At 49.4% G+C, this 20,432-nt stretch overlaps 3 protein-coding genes across 3 annotated transcripts; all 3 read right to left on the minus strand.

Annotated features, from left to right (window-relative positions):
• Window positions 1-4,070: 4,070 nt before the first annotated feature.
• On the minus strand, window positions 4,071-6,341 carry LOC135998602 (gastrokine-2-like). The gene is made up of 6 exons (XM_065651846.1): window positions 6,279-6,341; window positions 5,868-5,921; window positions 5,435-5,575; window positions 5,106-5,216; window positions 4,480-4,621; window positions 4,071-4,165 (listed from the first exon to the last, which is right to left on the minus strand). The coding sequence occupies exons 1-6, from the start codon at window positions 6,339-6,341 to the stop codon at window positions 4,071-4,073; spliced, it is 606 nt and encodes a 201-aa protein (XP_065507918.1).
• A 6,621-nt stretch (window positions 6,342-12,962) lies between these two features.
• Window positions 12,963-15,387, minus strand: LOC135998561 (ciliary microtubule associated protein 1A-like). Its single transcript, XM_065651796.1, has 6 exons — window positions 15,282-15,387; window positions 14,995-15,195; window positions 14,595-14,696; window positions 14,287-14,408; window positions 13,955-14,092; window positions 12,963-13,049 (listed from the first exon to the last, which is right to left on the minus strand). The coding sequence occupies exons 1-6, from the start codon at window positions 15,385-15,387 to the stop codon at window positions 12,963-12,965; spliced, it is 756 nt and encodes a 251-aa protein (XP_065507868.1).
• A 2,346-nt stretch (window positions 15,388-17,733) lies between these two features.
• Window positions 17,734-20,004, minus strand: LOC135998594 (gastrokine-2-like). Its single transcript, XM_065651837.1, has 6 exons — window positions 19,942-20,004; window positions 19,531-19,584; window positions 19,098-19,238; window positions 18,769-18,879; window positions 18,143-18,284; window positions 17,734-17,828 (listed from the first exon to the last, which is right to left on the minus strand). The coding sequence occupies exons 1-6, from the start codon at window positions 20,002-20,004 to the stop codon at window positions 17,734-17,736; spliced, it is 606 nt and encodes a 201-aa protein (XP_065507909.1).
• Window positions 20,005-20,432: the final 428 nt, after the last annotated feature.

Raw genomic sequence — 20,432 nt, forward strand, 5'->3', positions numbered from 1 at the left:
GACAGACAAACACCCCAGGAGGACAGAATCCGGCCCATGGGGAGACACCTGACCTTCGCTCCCCCCTTTGCCTTTGCTCCATCACCGGCACTGCTTGCACGCCCCCCGCCTTCAGGACTTGTCTCCCACTTCTGGCCCATGCAAGGCTGCTCCATACCTGGAATCTTGTCAAGAAGGTTGTTGATCCCTGCCTGGCGGGCTTCCCCAGGGTTGGACAGCTCTGCCAAAAATCAGAGAAAGGTAAAGCCTCAGCAGAGGATGCAGGAGAACGGGGCACGTTTCCCCTAAGCCGTGCTCGATCTCTCAGCCCATCCCTTTGGACCTCAGGGCACAGGAGGGATCCCCTCCCTTGTGCCTGGGGGGGCACTTGAGGCAAGAGTTTGGCTGCTGAAGAGCCTGCAGACACAGGGATTTTGGTTTATGACACTGGATGACCAAAGAACGGCAATTACCTGGCATGCCTGGTGATTTCATTGCCCACGTCCCTTCATCGTAGATCGGCACTACCTGACCGCCTCCCTTCTGAAATGCCATGGTCTCCACACTCTCATGGCCCAGATCTTTAGAAAGAACTGGAGTCAGTTTAATTAGAAGTAACCTCGTCAAGAACCAATATCTCCAGGAGGCAACATTTCTCAAAATACATTGATAACACACAGAAACGAAGCCAGAGCATTTGAGGGTGCTGGTTCAGTCAGGGAAAGCGCCCTTCTGAGAAGCACATGTATCTAAACCTCCACTTCCCACGTCTTCTGCTGTAGGGCAATGTATACCCACCATGCTCTACTTCGTCCAGTTCCTTCAGAATATGGTTGAGGACTGATGGATGCCGGGCAGATTTTCGTCTTTCTGCCTTAGGCTTTGTTCTTTGAGGACCTTAATGGAAAGTATATATTTAAATTTGTTCAGAAATACAATAATGAAAACAAGTGCTTAGGCTGTGAAGTCAGCCAAGGCTGAACACTCACCCTTGAGATGCCAGGTGAGCTGTGGCGCAGGACCCACCCGAGGAACCGGAAAAGCCCTCCCTGTGCTCACACCTGCAACTGAACAGCCATGAGAAGTTTACATCAGACATTGAGATACACATCACAGAACGGCTCATTCTGCACAGTCTCATGGCCCAGGTCTTTAGAAAGAACTGGAGTCAGTTTAATTAGAAGTAACCTCATCAAGAACCAATACCTCCAGGAGGCAATATTTCTCAAAATACATTGATAACACTCAGAAAGAAAGCCAGAGCATTTGAGGGTGTCAGTTCAGTTGGGGAAAGCACCCTGCTGAGAAGCACATGTATCTAAACCTCCACTTCCCACGTCTTCTGTAGAGCAATATATACCCACCATGCTCTACTTTGTCCAGTTCCTTGAGGACTTGGTTGAGGACTGATGGATGCCGGGAAGCTTTTCGTCTTTCTGCCTTAGGCTTTGCTCTTTGATGACCTTAATGGAAAGTATAAAGTTAAATTCCTGAGAATTATAATACTGATGATGAGTGCTTTGCCTGTGAAGTCAACCAAGTCTGAGCTCTCACCCCTGCGATGCCAGGTGAGCTGTGGTGCGGGACCCACCCGAGGAGCTGGAAAAGCCGTCCCTGTGCTCACACCTGCAACTGAACAGCCACGAGATGTTTCCATTACACACTGTGATACCATCACCACTGAATAGCTTTGAGCTGGCAGCTCCCAAAGCAAGCGAAAAGCTGTGACGTACCCATGAGACTGCCCCGAGTGTCAGCCCTGGAAGCCAGATGGTATCCTGGATATCCATTGCGTGCCGCCATGTCTGCAGACAGACACAACAGAGAAGCTCCCAGGAAATATTTCAATGGACGTCTTCAGAATATTATACTCTAAATGCTGACTCATTCAAGCAACAAACCTGAGGGATCACCGTGATGTTTCTGGACAAGAGCCGGTTGAGGAGTCGCGTGACCATCGGCTACAGGTACGTCTGTAATCAAGCACATTCCATTAGATCTCATCAACTGCTTCTTTCTCAGTGACCTGCAGTGACTGGAGGGGGGATCAGGTAATGACGTGGGACCCAGACGTGGGTGGAGTTTTCCAACGTGGGTGGAGTTTTCCAAAGCTGCAGAGGGGCCGGGGTGACCTGTTTGGTAGCACCTGACAGCTCTCAAAATACCGGTTCCAGGCCGCGTGCAACGCCCCTCAAGGTCTGGATGGACAAATACACAGATCCTTGGGAATTTCTTACTGAGACATCTATGGGCTGGGTGCCCCCTCCCCCGGCCTGCCCGCCTACCGGCTGCCCATTCTCCACACGGCGCAGCCCCGACCCCCTGGGCTTGCAGGGCCACGAGGAGGAGGATAAAGAGGAGCGAGGGGGTTATGGGCCCCCACGCCTGCATTGTGGCACTGCCACTAGCTCTGCCACAAATGCTGCTGCTGCTTCTGTGGGCACTGCAGCTGCTGCAAATAACTGCTGCTGCTTTGGCCACTGCCGCCACTACTGCAAATGCTGGCACTTCTGCTGCTGCTGCTGCAAATGCTGCTGCCACCGCTACTGCCACTGCCAGCACTGCCGGAGTGGTGTCCGTGCAGAGCACTACACACCAGGGTGTGACACAGCGTGGCTCTGTGACCTCACAGCCCAAGGTGCAGCTCAGGATACCATGGGCCTTCTGAGCTGCGAGCTCACATTGCCGACTCACGTCCAAATTTTCATCCCCCAGGGCTACTCTCTGGTCTAAGAAATTCTCCTCCATGCACTGCAGGATGCTCCTGCATATAACTTTGAGCAGGGAACCTGCAAACAGCTCTGATGAAGTGCTGTTTGGTTAAATGAATATTCGGATCTCCTGCAGTTGGAGTTCCCTGGGTTAAGGCACAAGTACATGCACATGTGGCCAGCAGGAGGGAGCAGAGCTGCACAGAGTGAAAGGCACAACTTTACTGACTGCATTTCACATAATAATTTTGCGGGTCTTAAAAAGAAACCCCGTCAGCATCACTGGTGTATATTTGTTGCTGTGAGAAGTTTCATTGGTTTGTTAAGTGGGTGACGTTTCCTTTTCTTTCACTCATGTACATTCGGCTTTAAAACATACATACTACTGCTAAAATGTTTCTTTCCAGTCCCTGCTAAAACAGGAGTTGACTACCGAAATGCCAGTGCCAAGGCAGAGCAGGGCATGACGAGAGCTGAAAGGTTCTGTTAGGATAGTGTCTAATGACTATCAATAAAGTGAAAATCCCTCCTCAGCTTTGATTCTTGCCTCTTCCTGTCATATTTAGCCTCAGCCTGAGTAGGAGAGCTGATAGTGTGTAAGGGGATTCTGAAAACTTGTGTGACAGCAAAAGGAAGGAGATAGGCAGCAACAAGTTCCTGTCTGTCTCCTCTGCGGGGACTGGTGTGTGCTAATGCAGGGAATGCAGCTGCCTTGGCCTGAGATGGGCCGAAGTGAACTCTGTCTCCTCTCCAACTGCTGCACAATAAACCTCTGGGGATGGGTGAGAGGGGAACAGAAACTGTGGGACGTTGCATGGCTGGTGTTCTGAGAGAGAGATTTGTATTCACAGGGTAACCCAGGGCATCCTGCCATTTTTGTTAGAACAGAGGAAATATAGGAAATATAGGAGTCTACTTTAGGAACAGAACAACTCTCTAAATCCTACAACTTAGACTCCTCTTCCCTAAAAAAAGGCAAATCTGTTGCATTGTCCTGCTCTTGTGCACATGAAACAAGATTCTTTCGACATCTTTCCCTGGACAGGGAAAGGAAGGTCTGAACTCTGTAGACCTTCTTTGTGATGGCCACACTGACGCTTGCCCACCTCGGTCATGCCCTGTGTCAAGATCAGGCTTTTGAAAGAGCCAAAAAGGGGTAAAAAAGATACAATCAAGGGTGCAGTAATGAGAAAGTAGCCAGAGTTAGTCCATGCTAAGGCGCTTTATTGAAAGCTGTGGTCAACAATTGGCCTGTTTCTGCATTAGAATCATCAGGAAGGGAACGCTTGGCAGAGGAGATGTCGGGGAAGAACAGCATCGGGACTGGCTTTGTGCAGCAGTGATCAAGCCTCTGTTTGTGGTCCCAGAAAGGTGAGATTTTCAGACCTTGATGTTGGGACGGCAGTAGTTCAGCTGCACAAGATTCAGGACATTAAGTGCATTGCAGGCTCCTGCGTTGTAGACGGCTGGGAGTTCTTTACAAACAAGAAAAACAAAACCAAATACTGTGAGATAAGGTGTCAAGGTGGTCTGTGCGCTATTTGGAAGCCTTTAATACCTGGCACATCGCACTCATGTTTTAATCAAAATGAGCCTTCTCAAGTGCCAAAGAAATGACTAAAGAAAAGCTAACAGCGAGGGGGTGGAAATGCTGCTGTGTCCGAATGCAACAGCCTGCACCTGATCTGTAGAGCATCTTTGTCATACAGGGTTTGCAGACAATCAGCCTGCAGTAAGGCTCCGGTTTATACGGGATAGTTACAGAGAGAATTCATTTGCTTGTACTCACCAGCAACTGGAGAAGCCACTACGGATGTGACCGCTCCGCACACGTTGAAGATGTCAGGTCCATAAACCTCGAGTGCAGGGACAACTGTCTGGCCGAGGACATATGTGATCTGCTGTAGGGGTTGTATTTGACCCTTCAGACCCTGAACATCAAAGAACAGAATGCAGCACGATCAGTGCCTTGGTCCATTGAATGCTGTGCATGTTCCTGTGTCTGGATGATGACTCGGTGTTTGGAGTTTTCCTCAGCAGTGTATTTAGTGCGGGCTTTTCACTCCCTGGGTGACTCTGGGGCCCTTGGCAAGCGCTGAATTCAGCTCCTGCAGCAGGTGTTTCTGAGGGAGTCCGGGTGCAGGGAGGCTAAAGAGAGCAACCTGCAAACCTAAACCTGCTCAGAGAAAACCGTCCCGTAGCCAATTCCCAAGCCACGTTACTGTTCAGAACAACAATCCTGCCGCTTGGAAGACCTCATCCTCTCAAGAAAGAAAAAGTACAGGGAAGAAATAGCTCGATGAACCCCAGGGTAAAGATGTAGGCAGCCAGGATGACTGGGATTGACATTGAATTTATCTACAACACTGCAAACTCGTGAAAACCCTCCGCTACAAGCATCCCTTTTGATCTCACCTGGAAGCCCTGAAGCACTGAGGGAAATACATCAAAGCTGGGTATCAGGTTGGTGTTCAATGTGGAAATGTAGCAAATTCTCTCGGACAACAGTTGAGTTGCAATATAGCCCTGGAAAATAAAGTTATTGACAACTAGGAATTCAGTTTTTCAATAACTAAGATTGGAATTAAAATTGCATTCAGAAAGTAAAAAATGTGGAGAGTTTTTACCATCAAACTTATACTCAAAATATTAAGACTAAAGAAGCAAGTCCTGTATTTTAGTCGGCTTTAGCACAACTAGTCTCCCTGTACATTTTCCGAACAAGCTTGCTCCTTGCCGCTCACCGTGTTGAAGTTCCAAATGGTTTTCCATGTCCCAATTTGGCTGTTTTGCTCAATAATGGCCACGCGCGTTTCCCTGTTGATGCTCAGGAGTTGGACGCCGCCATTAACCTGGATTTCCCTGGTGACTAGCTGGTTCTGAAACTAGAACACAAAATTAAACAACACTTTAGACTCGCAAATTAGTCCGTTCTCTCCCCAAAGCTTTAGAAAATCGCTGCTATAAGAGCAGAAATGTGGGTTCACCGTAAGCGCCTATAATGGCCAGAGTATTGCCAAAATGACAAATGGTCATCTGGAGGTTTTAAAGGTCTATGCATGACAGCAGTTTCAGATTTCTCTGTGCCCAAGGCATGGGACAGAAGCAAGGAAAGCTCCAGCAGCAGGGCCCAGAGAAACAGCAGCAACGTGTGTGTGAGCTGGTCCCTGTACTCACGAATTCAGCGAGGGCTGGAGTCAGCAAGAGTCCGAGCAGGACGGTGGTCACAATCTGAAAGGAAAAGCAAAACCAAGAGTGTAACTGCAGCTCTGGCTGACAAAGCCGGTCAGGAGAATCCGAGGGCCTTTTTCCTTTTTCCTCGCTCCAGCTGTGCAAAAGCGTGGACAAAAATGGACATGGATTAGGCCTCCTGTAGATCGAATAATGTGTAGTTAAACCTTTAACAAAAGCCTTACCTCCTCGTCTGATTAGCTTAATGGGGTGTGAGTTGCTCTCCCTAGAGGAGAAAACTCTCCCCAGAGAATTCTTTTTTGGTAGAGACACTGTGCTAAAGACACTTCAGAGAGAGAAAGGCAATGGTTTTGAATCAAAGTTGTAGTTTATAAGGAAGAAAAGCCGCATACTCACAGTGAGTTTCATCTTGACTGCAGAGCTGATGCTGGTGCAGGTCGAAGGAGCAACGGGAACCATCCACCTTATATATGTTTTCAGCATCAGGTGTGGAGCAGTTAAGTGTTGAAATAATTCTGTCATTTGTATCTCTGTCTGCATGTCACTGAAAATTGTTTCCTGCTGTAAGTACTTCATCAATATGGGGATTGTACTTCTGCAGATTTTTGGCCAGCCAGAGTCTGGTCGTTATCAGATAAGAATCCATTTGCAGTGGATTTTTTTAATAGTAACTTTCCGGTCTTTACTAATTACTTTTGGAAATTCACATCAAACTTTAGAGCAGACATAGACTATGGGGTTTTTTTTTAAAAAAAGCCTTATAGTATATAAAGCAAATAAAAGCCATTGTACCTTCCAAAATGTGCTCGAAGGTACCATGTAACCATAGAGTGCACCCAAGTACAGGTGCCAAATACAACATTGCCACTGGAAATTGTGTTATAATAAAAAGGCTATTCAATCCTGTGGGTGTCTATTACTTCAGGTGGCAAGAATAATTTTTTTCACCTTGCCTCAGCTTATTTTCTGTGACGTAAATTCTTCTTGAAAGCCGTGCTTGTTCAGTTAGGGAGGTTCATGGGTATTTGGGCTTTTGTGTCACGTTGCTCAGTTTTCCTTTGTGTGCACACTGACTCCGTGGCAGAGGATCACTGTAAAGACTGCAGAATTACTTGTGAACAGCACTTCTTTTAAAAAAAGGAGGGTTTTCCTGTCCAAACTCACTTTTGCACAGTCCTGCAAGCGGGCGCAGGGCAGGGGCAGAGGCGGCGGCGGGAGACGCTGAGGGGCCGCCGGGCCCTGAGGGGAGAAAAACGGGCGGGAAAAACGGCGGGAAGAGGCGGCTGAGGCGGCGGCGAGGGCCCCACACCTTTATGGAGTTCCAGCTGGATTAGTTTACAGCAGCTGAAGTATTTTTTTCACAAAAGACTCTTGTTAGAACTGTTGTTGGTGTCTCAAAAGAGAGTATCTCTTTTTCTGTTTAAAAAACAAAAATTCCCTCAGAGTTCAGGTTGCCTCAGCATCCTGAATGTGAGAAAAGCAGAGCTGAGGAGAAAGTCCTGTGACTTTGGAATGCTAATGGGTGGCCTTTGGAATGGAAATGACAATTTGAATTCAACGAGGGAAGGTGAAGAGCTGTATTTTCCATGCAGCAGAGTTACTGAAGTGATGGTTGTAGATCATGGGAATTGTGTTTAGTGATAAAGCTCAGGTCTCCTCCTTGTTGAGCAGGATCTTTTTTGTAAGGTGAGCAGCTCCCATTTTCTGCACTGTTAAGAGTATCTATATATCTATGTCCAGACATGGAGAGTTTGAGAGTCCCGGTATTGGCGTCTCTTCAGGTTCAGCAGAGCCTTTGCTGTCATGTCTCTGCTCAGCAACCTCTTTTTGAGTCCCCTTCTCTTCCTCATCAGTCTGAACTTGAATCTGTTTAAATCTGAATAATTATGATCATTGTGAAATGTAATGACAGTCCCATCAGAGCAAGAAACCTGCCAGAATGTGATATGACGATTAAATTCCCGTGGTCTGGAAGAAGCAAACACTTTGCTTCGTTGGTTAGTGCTGTTGGCTGGAATATGGGATTTCCTTCTGACAGACAATTCAATGCTCAGAAACTCATTTTGATCCTTATTCTGAATGTATTACATTTAGGCACCAACTATGCAGATACAAAAAGTTCCACTTTCCTGTGGGACCAATATTACAGCATTCTGGCACACGACGTTTGACATTTGTCAAAACAAAATAATAAAATACAGTAGTAAATAGCATCAAATTAATACGTCAAGTCTCCAGGAAGTTACTTTGAAGTAACTGTAACAAAGCCTCGTTGTTTCAGTGAGACAGAATAGCGTTGAAAAACTAAGAACAACAGCAGACTACCAGGAAACTACTTCATTTTGGTGAAACTTTTTATTTCAATGAAAACGTTTCAGTTAGTGAATAAAGCTGAAGAAAGCACTGAAGTTGCTCCCTCCAGGCCTCCAGAAATTAGCATGGCCCATGATATAAACATAATTTGGGCTTCCTTTGTGAGTTTAGTTTGAGCTTTTTGCACACATACATATTTATTGATCTGGAATCGAAGAAAGGCAATTTCTCAAGTCTCTTGCTCCATACATTGCAATTACTGACAGAAAGCGATTGCAGCTCATAGAAAGAAATGGCGGCACGTGGTTCAGCAACACGTGCTTCAGCAGCACGTGCTTCAGCTTCCTGTCTTCTGTAAAGCTTTAATTGTTACTGTAGGAGACGTGGTTAATTTAAGTTTTTGCTGGAATAAAGCAGCCGGGAGATGTAGTAAGCATCACAATGTGGTATATGATGGTAAAAACGGGAATTGATGGACATGAAGTCCAAGTCATTTTGTGAGAAGCCCCCAATGTTCCCTCTCTCTGCAGCTCTCCCTCCTGGCCCAGCTCCGCAGGCCGGTCTCACCAGGAAAGCCATGTCCCCCCAGCCCGGCAGAGGGTCCCCTGCCCAGCTCCCTGCCCGCTGGCACCACGGCGCATCCACCTCCCTGCGTGCCGCGACGTGAAGTTCGGCGCAGAACGGGTGAGTTCCCAGGCAATTGTGCTGCTGAACTGTGTTTATTGCTGTGCCGCGGTCCCAGCTGCCTAGGCCTCGGCCTGGCGGCGCCTGCGGAGAGAAGAGGGTGCTGAGGCCCCACCGTGGCCGCAGTGCCAGGCGGGTGCGAGGCTGTGGGGCAGCGCTGGGCACCCTGTGGGGTGTGGGCACCCAGCTGCACGGGGGAGCTGCGGTGGGAGCTGCAGGGACACCCTGGCCGAGGTGAACATCTGGACTTTACGGCAGCACCCAACAGGGTGATTTCTGCTGGTAGGGACACGTCACTATTGCGCTTCTCACTTTCCATGGCAATGTCATCCCTCGTTTTTCTTCCTGACCTTGCTCTGCCTACGCCTGTTGCTGGGTATGCTCTTGTTGAGGCAGAGCCACTTTAAACTAACACTTGGAACAGGAAGAGCAGGTTTCAGAGAAGAGCGCCCAGGAGCCGAGAGGCCAGTTAAACCATCCTTCAGCAGGAACATCAGTGGAGCTTGGCCAGTGAGTAACTGGGCACTTCGGAACACCCTGCCTCTAAATGCTTCATGGCTCATGGCCGCCATCTGATACCGGAGTTTGGCAACACCCCCCACTCAACAACTCACTTTATCTCCTCCTCCAGCACAGCCAGCATGCACAAATCAGCCCCAGCCCAAACAGGATGGAGCCCAAGATCGCTGCGACGGTTTCTATGCAGTACTTCTTGTAGGTCACAGGATTCATAGTATTTTTCCTATTCTTGACGCTCCGATCTGGAGGAACAATTCTGTACCTTAGTGTTTCTTGCAGACTACGGGTGATCTCACACGAGGTCTGACAGCTGTTTGACCAACTGTCCCTTGGAGCGAGACAGCCAAAAACCGCCCCTGTGTCAGGGAATGCCACCCCCAGCTCTACCTCCCAGGGGGACCCACACCCCAGGAGGACAGAGTCCAGCCCATGGGGAGACACCTGAACCTCGCTCCCCCCTTTGCCTTTGCTCCAGCACGGGCACTGCTTGCACGCCTCCCGCCTTCAGGACTTGTCTCCCACTTCTGGCCCCTGCAAGGCTGCTCCATACCTGGAATCTTGTCAAGAAGGTCTTTGATCCCCGCCTGGCGGGCTTCCCCAGGGTTGGACAGCTCTGCCAAAAATCAGAGAAAGGTAAAGCCTCAGCAGAGGATGCAGGAGAACGGGGCACGTTTCCCCTAAGCCGTGCTCGATCTCTCAGCCCATCCCTTTGGACCTCAGGGCACAGGAGGGATCCCCTCCCTTGTGCCTGGGGGGGCACTTGAGGCAAGAGTTTGGCTGCTGAAGAGCCTGCAGACACAGGGATTTTGGTTTATGACACTGGATGACCAAAGAACGGCAATTACCTGGCATGCCTCATGATTTCATTGCCCACGTCCCTTCATCATAGATCGGCACTACCTGACTGCCTCCCTTCTGAAATGCCATGGTCTCCACACTCTCATGGCCCAGATCTTTAGAAAGAACTGGAGTCAGTTTAATTAGAAGTAACCTCGTCAAGAACTAATATCTCCAGGAGGCAACATTTCTCAAAATACATTGGTAACACTCAGAAACAAAGCCAGAGCATTTGAGGGTGCCGGTTCAGTCGGGGAAAGCGCCCTTCTGAGAAGCACATGTATCTAAACCTCCACTTCCCAAGTCTTCTGCTATAGAGCGATACATACCCACCATGCTCTACTTCGTCCAGTTGCTTGTGGACTTGGTTGAGGACTGATGGATGCCAGGAAGCTTTTCGTCTTTCTGCCTTAGGCTTTGCTCTTTGATGACCTTAATGGAAAGTATAAAGTTAAATTCTGAGAATTATAATACTGAAAATGAGTGCTTAGGCTGTGAAGTCAGCCAAGGCTGAGCACTCACCCTTGCGATGCCAGGTGAGCTGCGGCGTGGGACCCACCCGAGGAGCTGGAAAAGCCCTCCCTGTGCTCACACCTGTAACTCAACAGCCACGAGAAGTTTCCATCATACACTGTGATACCGTCTTTCACTGAATAGCTTTGAGCAGGCAGCTCCCAAAGGAAGCGAAAAGCCGTGACGTACCCATGAGACTGCCCCGTGTGTCAGCCCTGGAAGCCAGCTGGTATCCTGGATATCCATTGCGTCATTGCATGTTGCCATGTCTGCAGACAGACACAACAGAGAAGCTCCCAGGAAATATCTCAATGGACGTCTTCAGAATATAAAACCCTAAATGCTGACTCATTCAAGCAACAGACCTGAGGGGTTGCCACGATGTTTCTGGACAAGAGCCGACTGAGGATTCGCATGGCCATCGACTACAGGTAAGTCTGTAATCAAGCACATTCCGTTAGATCTCGTCAACTGCTTCTTTCTCAGTGACCTGCAGTGACTGGAGGGGGGATCAGGTAATGACGTGGGACCCAGACGTGGGTGGAGGTTTCCAAAGCTGCAGAGGGGCCGGGGCGACCTGTTTGGTAGCACCTGGCAGCTCTCAAAATACCATTTCCAGGCTGCATGCAACACCCCTCAAGGGCTGGATGGACAAACACATGGATCATTGGGAATTTCTTAGTGGGACATCTCCGGGCTGGGTGCCCCCTCCCCCCGCCTGCCCGCCTACCGGCTGCCCATTCTCCGCATGGCGCAGCCCCGACCCCCTGGGCTTGCAGGGCCACGAGGAGGAGGATAATGAGGAGCGAGGGGGTTATGGGCCCCCACGCCTGCATCGTGGCACTGCCACTAGCTCTGCCACAAATACTGCTGCTGCTGCTCTGGCCACTGCCACCGCTGCTGCAAATGCTGCTGCTGCTTTTAGCCACTGCCGCCGCTGCTGCAAATGCTGGCGCTTCCGCTGCTGCTGCTGCAAATGCTGCTGCCGCCACTGGTGCCGCTGCCAGCACTGCCGGAGCGGTGTCTGTGCACAGCACTACACACCAGGGTGTTACACAGCCTGGCTCTTTGACCTCACAGCCCAAGGCGCAGCTCAGGATACCATGGGCCTTCTGAGCTGCGAGCTCACATTGCTGACTCACGTCCAAATTTTCATCCCCCAGGGCTATTCCCTGGTCTAAGAAATTCTCCTCCATGCCCTGCAGGATGCTCCTGGATTCCTGCAGCTCGCTGTGCAGATGTTGGGGTGGTTCAAGTTTTGCTTTCTTCACGCCTGGTTTCAGCATCATACAGATTTATAGATGCCATATTTCAAATGGTGTAAAATTTGTAGGTATTGATGCTCCTTAGTTCGTGTTCAAGCTATAGAGTGGAATGTCCCATTGTACACAAACGTCTTCATTGCTCTGGCATCCTTAGAAATGCTCTTTGCTTGTGTTGGTAGGTGGGGACTTAAGTCAGACAATGCCGGCTCCAATGACCCAAAGGCCTTAGCAAGCAGGGCAGCATAATGTGGAACAGATCAGTGTCATGGTATAGATCCACTTCATCCCTGCTTCTCAGAAAGGAATTACATAAATATTTTCTATTAAGCTCAGGAGTTCAAAACTGAAACGTGAGAGGCCAAGGCGCGAGAACCTCAGGCGAGGTGTCCGTACCCCAGGGGTGCCTAAGGCAGCGGATGTTCTCTAATGTCTCGAGTTTGCACCCGGACACTGGCAGAGGACACGAACTGGGTCTGTCTCAGGCTCCTGCTGCCTGTGCTGCCAGGTTGTGCCCCTGTTTCCAGGTCGTGTGTTTCCACGTCGTGCATGTGTTTCTTGCTGCCTGTGTTTCCAGGTCCTGTGTGTGTTGCCAGGTCGCCTGGGCTTTTCCAGGTTGTGCCTGTGCACGGTTTGCACAGGTTTGTCAGCACTAGACATTTGCGTGTGGCTGGAACAAAGGCTTCGAAGGGCAAATCACCACTTTTGCCTGCAGGCACTTGTCTGCATCTCCTGGTTTAGGGCAATAAGGAGAAAATGTGCAGTTAGACCTGTCTGCATCGCTGCTTCTTAGGATTTCAGTGCTCTCCAGTCTGACCCTTGTAGGGTTTTTGCTGAGGCATAAAGGTTAAACAGAGCAAGCAGCTCTTCCTCGCCCACAGAAGCCTCCTCCTCATGTCTCAAGGTAAAGAAAAAACATCTCTGAGGAACACATTGTTTTATTCAACACATCTCAAACATCGAGGATCAGGGGAGTGGTGTACACAGAATGGCGCAGTCCAAACGTGGCTGCAGGTGCCTGGGGCTTGATCAGCTCCACCTGGAAGGGGTAAAGGAGAAAAAGGTGACCATGGGCACTTGTCATTGCTTGTCTGGGTGCCCGTTGCCCTGCCCGTCCCCCTGAGCCCAGTGCCGTTTCTGGACAGCCGCTCTGCATCTCTCTCTGTCTCCTTTTGGTCAGGGCTGGCTGTGGGTGCAGCGGAGTTCAGCGTCCTGACCCAGCAGACTTGTCCCCAGCGACGGCCGTCTGCCAGAACAAGGGTGCCGATGTGCACTGGCCGCTCCTCATCGCACACCGCTGTATGTGTGCCTTGCAGCCTCCAGCTCACTGCACCTATTGCTGTGGCACGCTTGTTGGAAACCTCAAGTATTTAGCAGAGCACTCGAGATGTCCTGAGGCTGCTATTTGTTGTCATTTCCTTCTCATTTGGGGGACGTATGTGAACAAAAGAGAAAAACAGTTTAGCAGGAGGTAGAAGACATCCATTGAGTTTGTGTTTGCAGACAGCAAAAGAAAAATCTAGTTTTCAGCAGCAAACAGACTGAAAAGCTCATCACGGCTGGTGTGAAAAGCTGAGGTGAGCTGAGCTGGGGCTGAGTCCAGAGGACGTCGAGCTCCAGCCAGACTTTGCTGGATTCACCTCCCCTCCAAATTCGTCTTCCCAGCATTAGGAAGGCAGGGACCTGTGTCTGCTTGTCCCTTCTGAGGAGTGACCTCCTGAAGTGCTCGCAGTGCACGAGCCCATAACATTTACTGGCTGAGACAGCGGAAGGGAAAAGCAGTGTTCCTTGCCTTCCCTCTGCTGGGCTGAGGACAAGGGAAGGGACAGGAGGGCTGTCCTGCAACTTGTCACTGCAGCAGCACACTGTGCAGCTCAAGGCAGCCCCAGCGGAAGGGGAGATGCTTTGGCAAAGCCTCGCAGGAGCAGAAGGCGGCCGCCTTACCCTTCCCGTTCGGTAGTCCGCCGGCCCTGGTTTGACCGTCTTGTCTCGGAGCTGAGTTTGGCTTCCCATGGAGTACCCGGGAGCTCTGGTTTTGAAAACGTCCAGGTCGATCTTTGGGAGCGCCGCTGGACCTGGGGTCTGTAAGAGAGTCAGGGGAGCCACTGGGTGAAAATGGCCGGTGTTTGTTCCTCCCTGTTCCCTGCACGGGATGCACCAGTTCAGCGAGCTGGGCAAAGGATTTGGGGACCCCACAGCCCTTCTCTTGCAAGTTGGTGGAGGCATGGGCAGCAATTTTTCTCTGTGTGTCTGCGGCTCCTGGATGTGACTCTCACCTTGGCGAGATCAGCATCGTAGCGATCCCGCTGACTCCTGCTCTTCATGGAGTAGCACGGGCTGGCAGACGTGTGCGCCGTGTTGGGGCCCAGCACCCTGGGCAAGGTGTAGGTGCCAGGACCTGCAAGAGGAACGGGAAGGGAAGAAACCTCTGGCGCAGAGACAGGCACCCTGCAAAGCCTGCTCAGCGCGGCAGGAGGGATGTCTGTCCCCTTTCCCAGCTCACTCTGGTTGAAAAGCTGAGCAGCAGATTGTCACTAGAGGCTACCCCAGCTGCAAGGGTTTCCATCTCCCTGCAGTCACTTACCTGGGCTGAGGTTGGTTTTCACGCCCCTGTTCCGGAAGCCCATGGACGGCTCAGGCGGGCACTTAAAGACATGCCGGTTGGACTTCTCCGGGCTGTAATCGCCTACGGTAGAGGACAACAGCACAAAAGCGATGAAGTTCTGGCATTTTTCTCAAGCCAAGGAGGCAATTTCACCAAGAGCTGCCCTCCCTAACAGCTGCATGAGTGCCAACTGCCAGAAAACATCAATAGCTCATTGAAAGGGTGAGCTGAGCCTTTGGTACCCATCTATCTTTTGTAACCATCTGTCTTTTCTTCCCATCTGTCTTTTGTACCCATCTGTCTTTTATGCCATTCTAGCAGGGAAACGTGAAAATGTCCTTGTCTTGTCTGAACAAACAGCTGGAGGAATGTTACTCACTTGGTCCAGGTGTGATGTCTGTCTTTATACTGGGACGTCCAGTGATGGCGTAGGCTGGAGCCACATACTTCCCAGTCCTGGTCATGGAGGGCTCCACGTAATAGCGAGGGCCTGGGGAGCAGCCGCCTTCCGCAGGAGCTTTTGCCCCTCTGCACGTGTACGCAGGGGCTTTGACTTTGGTGGGATTGTGGTTGATGTAACCTAGGGAGAAAAGGGAAGTGGGTTTGTAGCTGATTTTAGCACAGGTGTGCTGAACGTGCCACACACCACTCTGATCCTTGTGTTACCCGTTGTCCCCTGGACCGAGTATTTGGGTCCAGGGCTGGTGAACTGGGCCGTGATGAGGCCCCGTGGGCGGTGAGGTCTCCAAGTCCCCACAAAAGCTCCGTCCATGCTGGGAGATGCTTCAAAAGCCTGAGGAAAAAGCAGAATTGTGTCTTGGTACTTTGGTTTGTGCCTTAGTAGTTCTCAATCACTGTTCAAATGATTGTGCTGTACAGTAGTAGTGAACCTTGCTATGGAGCTTTGTTAAGTCGCACTTTTCCGACATCGTATTAAAACCACTTTGGCTAATATCTTTGACAGTGGTTCTTTAAACGATCTCGGTCACCCATTGGTGACACCTTGGTCCTGTACCATGCGAGTCCTGTCTCACCAGACAACACCAAAGCTCTTGATAAAAGGCCAGATTTTATGATGGGGGTGTCGAGACCCTTTGCCCAGCACAGTTGTGGATTCCCCCGCCCTGGATTTCTTGTTGAAGGCCTGGGGATGCAAATCCCACTGGGCGCAATAGAGCTCGTGGCTGCTGCTGGACTATGGCAGGGAAGGAGGAGTCTCAGGACTTCACCTGTCTCAGCTGTGGCAGTCGAAAGGGATGAGGACGGCAATGTCTGCGTCTGCCTCGTCTCTGCGGCACAGAGCGTGGCGAGCAGTGAGGGCAGCCAGAGATGTGGCAAGAGAGGTCACCAGTGAGGGCAGCCAGAGATCTGGCAAGAGAGGTCACCAGTGAGGGCAGCCAGAGATCTGGCAAGAGAGGTTGTGGTGGCAGCGGTCAGGGGACCCTGGGGACAGCCGGAGATCGTCCTGGAAACGCTCTGTGACATCGGGACGTTTTGCGATCGTATCGGCTGGTGATGCGGGGCTGGGGACGTCCAGCCTGCAGGGCCAGACCTTCCTGAGATCTGCTCGTCCTGTCTCCATGCATATTTTCAGGGTGCACATGAGACAGATTTTGCACATCAGCAGAGACTGGGGGAGATGGGACCCACAAACACTGTGTTGCAAAAAATGTGACAGCTATAAAAAGTATCCTATCTTCCGCAAATCATTGTTTCCCTCACACCCTCAGATTACCACAGGAATAATCTTGCTCTAATGGCCAAGTCCCAGCCTCAGCACAGGTGTCTGGATTCTCAGTCCCCTGTGACTCCCAAGACGCAAACTCAGTCTTTTCCTTTGCAGTCTGTTCGGTAACAGTGATTACCTCAAAACACGCGTCTCACTTTGAGCAGGGAACCTGCAAACAGCTCTGATGAAGCGCTGTTTGGTTAAATGAATATTTGGATCTCCTGCAGTTGGGTTTCCCTGGTTTAAGGTACAAGTACGTGCACGTGTGGCCAGCAGGAGGGAGCAGAGCTGCACAGAGTGAAAGGCACAACTTTACTGACTGCATTTCACATAATAATTTTGCGGGTCTTTTCTTTCACTCATGTACGTTTGGCTTTAAAACATACATACTACTGCTAAAATGTTTCTTTCCAGTCCCTGCTAAAACAGGAGTTGACTACCGAAATGCCAGTGCCAAGGCAGAGCAGGGCACGATGAGAGCTGAAAGGTTCTGTTAGGATAGTGTCTAATGACTATGAATAAAGTGAAAATCCCTCCTCAGCTTTGATTCTTGCCTCTTCCTGTCATATTTAGCCTCAGCCTGAGTAGGAGAGCTGATAGTGTGTAAGGGGATTCCGAAAACTTGTGTAACAGCAAAAGGAAGGAGATAGGCAGCAACAAGCTCCTGTCTGTCTCCTCTGCGGGGACTGGTGTGTGCTAATGCAGGGAATGCAGCTGCCTTGGCCTGAGATGGGCCGAAGTGAACTCTGTCTCCTCTCCAACTGCTGCACAATAAACCTCTGGGGATGGGTGAGAGGGGAACAGAAACTGTGGGACGTTGCATGGCTGGTGTTCTGAGAGAGAGATTTGTAGTCACAGGGTAACCCAGGGCATCCTGCCATTTTTGTTAGAACAGAGGAAATATAGGAAATATAGGAGTCTACTTTAGGAACAGAACAACTCTCTAAATCCTACAACTTAGACTCCTCTTCCCTAAAAAAAGGCAAATCTGTTGCATTGTCCTGCTCTTGTGCACATGAAACAAGATTCTTTCGACATCTTTCCCTGGACAGGGAAAGGAAGGTCTGAACTCTGTAGACCTTCTTTGTGATGGCCACACTCTGACGCTTGCCCACCTCGGTCGTGCCCTGTGTCAAGATCAGGCTTTTGAAAGAGCCAAAAAGGGGTAAAAAAGATACAATCAAGGGTGCAGTAATGAGAAAGTAGCCAGAGTTAGTCCATGCTAAGGCGCTTTATTGAAAGCTGTGGTCAACAATTGGCCTGTTTCTGCATTAGAATCATCAGGAAGGGAACGCTTGGCAGAGGAGATGTCGGGGAAGAACAGCATCGGGACTGGCTTTGTGCAGCAGTGATCAAGCCTCTGTTTGTGGTCCCAGAAAGGTGAGATTTTCAGACCTTGATGTTGGGACGGCAGTAGTTCAGCTGCACAAGATTCAGGACATTAAGCACATTGCAGGCTCCTGCGTTGTAGACGGCTGGGAGTTCTTTACAAACAAGAAAAACAAAACCAAATACTGTGAGATAAGGTGTCAAGGTGGTCTGTGCGCTATTTGGAAGCCTTTAATACCTGGCACATCGCACTCATGTTTTAATCAAAATGAGCCTTCTCAAGTGCCAAAGAAATGACTAAAGAAAAGCTAACAGCGAGGGGGTGGAAATGCTGCTGTGTCCGAATGCAACAGCCTGCACCTGATCTGTAGAGCATCTTTGTCATACAGGGTTTGCAGACAATCAGCCTGCAGTAAGGCTCCGGTTTATACGGGATAGTTACAGAGAGAATTCATTTGCTTGTACTCACCAGCAACTGGAGAAGCCACTACGGATGTGACCGCTCCGCACACGTTGAAGATGTCAGGTCCATAAACCTCGAGTGCAGGGACAACTGTCTGGCCGAGGACATATGTGATCTGCTGTAGGGGTTGTATTTGACCCTTCAGACCCTGAACATCAAAGAACAGAATGCAGCACGATCAGTGCCTTGGTCCATTGAATGCTGTGCATGTTCCTGTGTCTGGATGATGACTCGGTGTTTGGAGTTTTCCTCAGCAGTGTATTTAGTGCGGGCTTTTCACTCCCTGGGTGACTCTGGGGCCCTTGGCAAGCGCTGAATTCAGCTCCTGCAGCAGGTGTTTCTGAGGGAGTCCGGGTGCAGGGAGGCTAAAGAGAGCAACCTGCAAACCTAAACCTGCTCAGAGAAAACCGTTCCGTAGCCAATTCCCAAGCCACGTTACTGTTCAGAACAACAATCCTGCCGCTTGGAAGACCTCATCCTCTCAAGAAAGAAAAAGTACAGGGAAGAAATAGCTCGATGAACCCCAGGGTAAAGATGTAGGCAGCCAGGATGACTGGGATTGACATTGAATTTATCTACAACACTGCAAACTCGTGAAAACCCTCCGCTACAAGCATCCCTTTTGATCTCACCTGGAAGCCCTGAAGCACTGAGGGAAGTACATCAAAGCTGGGTATCAGGTTGGTGTTCAATGTGGAAATGTAGCAAATTCTCTCGGACAACAGTTGAGTTGCAATATAGCCCTGGAAAATAAAGTTATTGACAACTAGGAATTCAGTTTTTCAATAACTAAGATTGGAATTAAAATTGCATTCAGAAAGTAAAAAATGTGGAGAGTTTTTACCATCAAACTTATACTCAAAATATTAAGACTAAAGAAGCAAGTCCTGTATTTTAGTCGGCTTTAGCACAACTAGTCTCCCTGTACATTTTCCGAACAAGCTTGCTCCTTGCCGCTCACCGTGTTGAAGTTCCAAATGGTTTTCCATGTCCCAATTTCGCTGTTTTGCTCAATAATGGCCACGCGCGTTTCCCTGTTGATGCTCAGGAGTTGGACGCCGCCATTAACCTGGATTTCCCTGGTGACTAGCTGGTTCTGAAACTAGAACACAAAATTAAACAACACTTTAGACTCGCAAATTAGTCAGTTCTCTCCCCAAAGCTTTAGAAAATCGCTGCTATAAGAGCAGAAATGTGGGTTCACCGTAAGCGCCTATAATGGCCAGAGTATTGCCAAAATGACAAATGGTCATCTGGAGGTTTTAGAGGTCTATGCATGACAGCAGTTTCAGATTTCTCTGTGCCCAAGGCATGGGACAGAAGCAAGGAAAGCTCCAGCAGCAGGGCCCAGAGAAACAGCAGCAACGTGTGTGTGAGCTGGTCCCTGTACTCACGAATTCAGCGAGGGCTGGAGTCAGCAAGAGTCCGAGCAGGACAGTGGTCACAATCTGAAAGGAAAAGCAAAACCAAGAGTGTAACTGCAGCTCTGGCTGACAAAGCCGGTCAGGAGAATCCGAGGGCCTTTTTCCTTTTTCCTCGCTCCAGCTGTGCAAAAGCGTGGACAAAAATGGACATGGATTAGGCCTCCTGTAGATCGAATAATGTGTAGTTAAACCTTTAACAAAAGCCTTACCTCCTCGTCTGATTAGCTTAATGGGGTGTGAGTTGCTCTCCCTAGAGGAGAAAACTCTCCCCAGAGAATTCTTTTTTGGTAGAGACACTGTGCTAAAGACACTTCAGAGAGAGAAAGGCAATGGTTTTGAATCAAAGTTGTAGTTTATAAGGAAGAAAAGCCCCATACTCACAGTGAGTTTCATCTTGACTGCAGAGCTGATGCTGGTGCAGGTCGAAGGAGCAACGGGAACCATCCACCTTATATATGTTTTCAGCATCAGGTGTGGAACAGTTAAGTGTTGAAATAATTCTGTCATTTGTATCTCTGTCTGCATGTCACTGAAAATTGTTTCCTGCTGTAAGTACTTCATCAATATGGGGATTGTACTTCTGCAGATTTTTGGCCAGCCAGAGTCTGGTCGTTATCAGATAAGAATCCATTTGCAGTGGATTTTTTTAATAGTAACTTTCCGGTCTTTACTAATTACTTTTGAAAATTCACATCAAACTTTAGAGCAGACATAGACTATGGGGTTTTTTTTTAAAAAAAGCCTTATAGTATATAAAGCAAATAAAAGCCATTGTACCTTCCAAAATGTGCTCGAAGGTACCATGTAACCATAGAGTGCACCCAAGTACAGGTGCCAAATACAACATTGCCACTGGAAATTGTGTTATAATA

Source organism: Caloenas nicobarica, chromosome 25, assembly GCF_036013445.1.
Source record: "Caloenas nicobarica isolate bCalNic1 chromosome 25, bCalNic1.hap1, whole genome shotgun sequence".
NCBI lineage: Eukaryota > Metazoa > Chordata > Aves > Columbiformes > Columbidae > Caloenas > Caloenas nicobarica.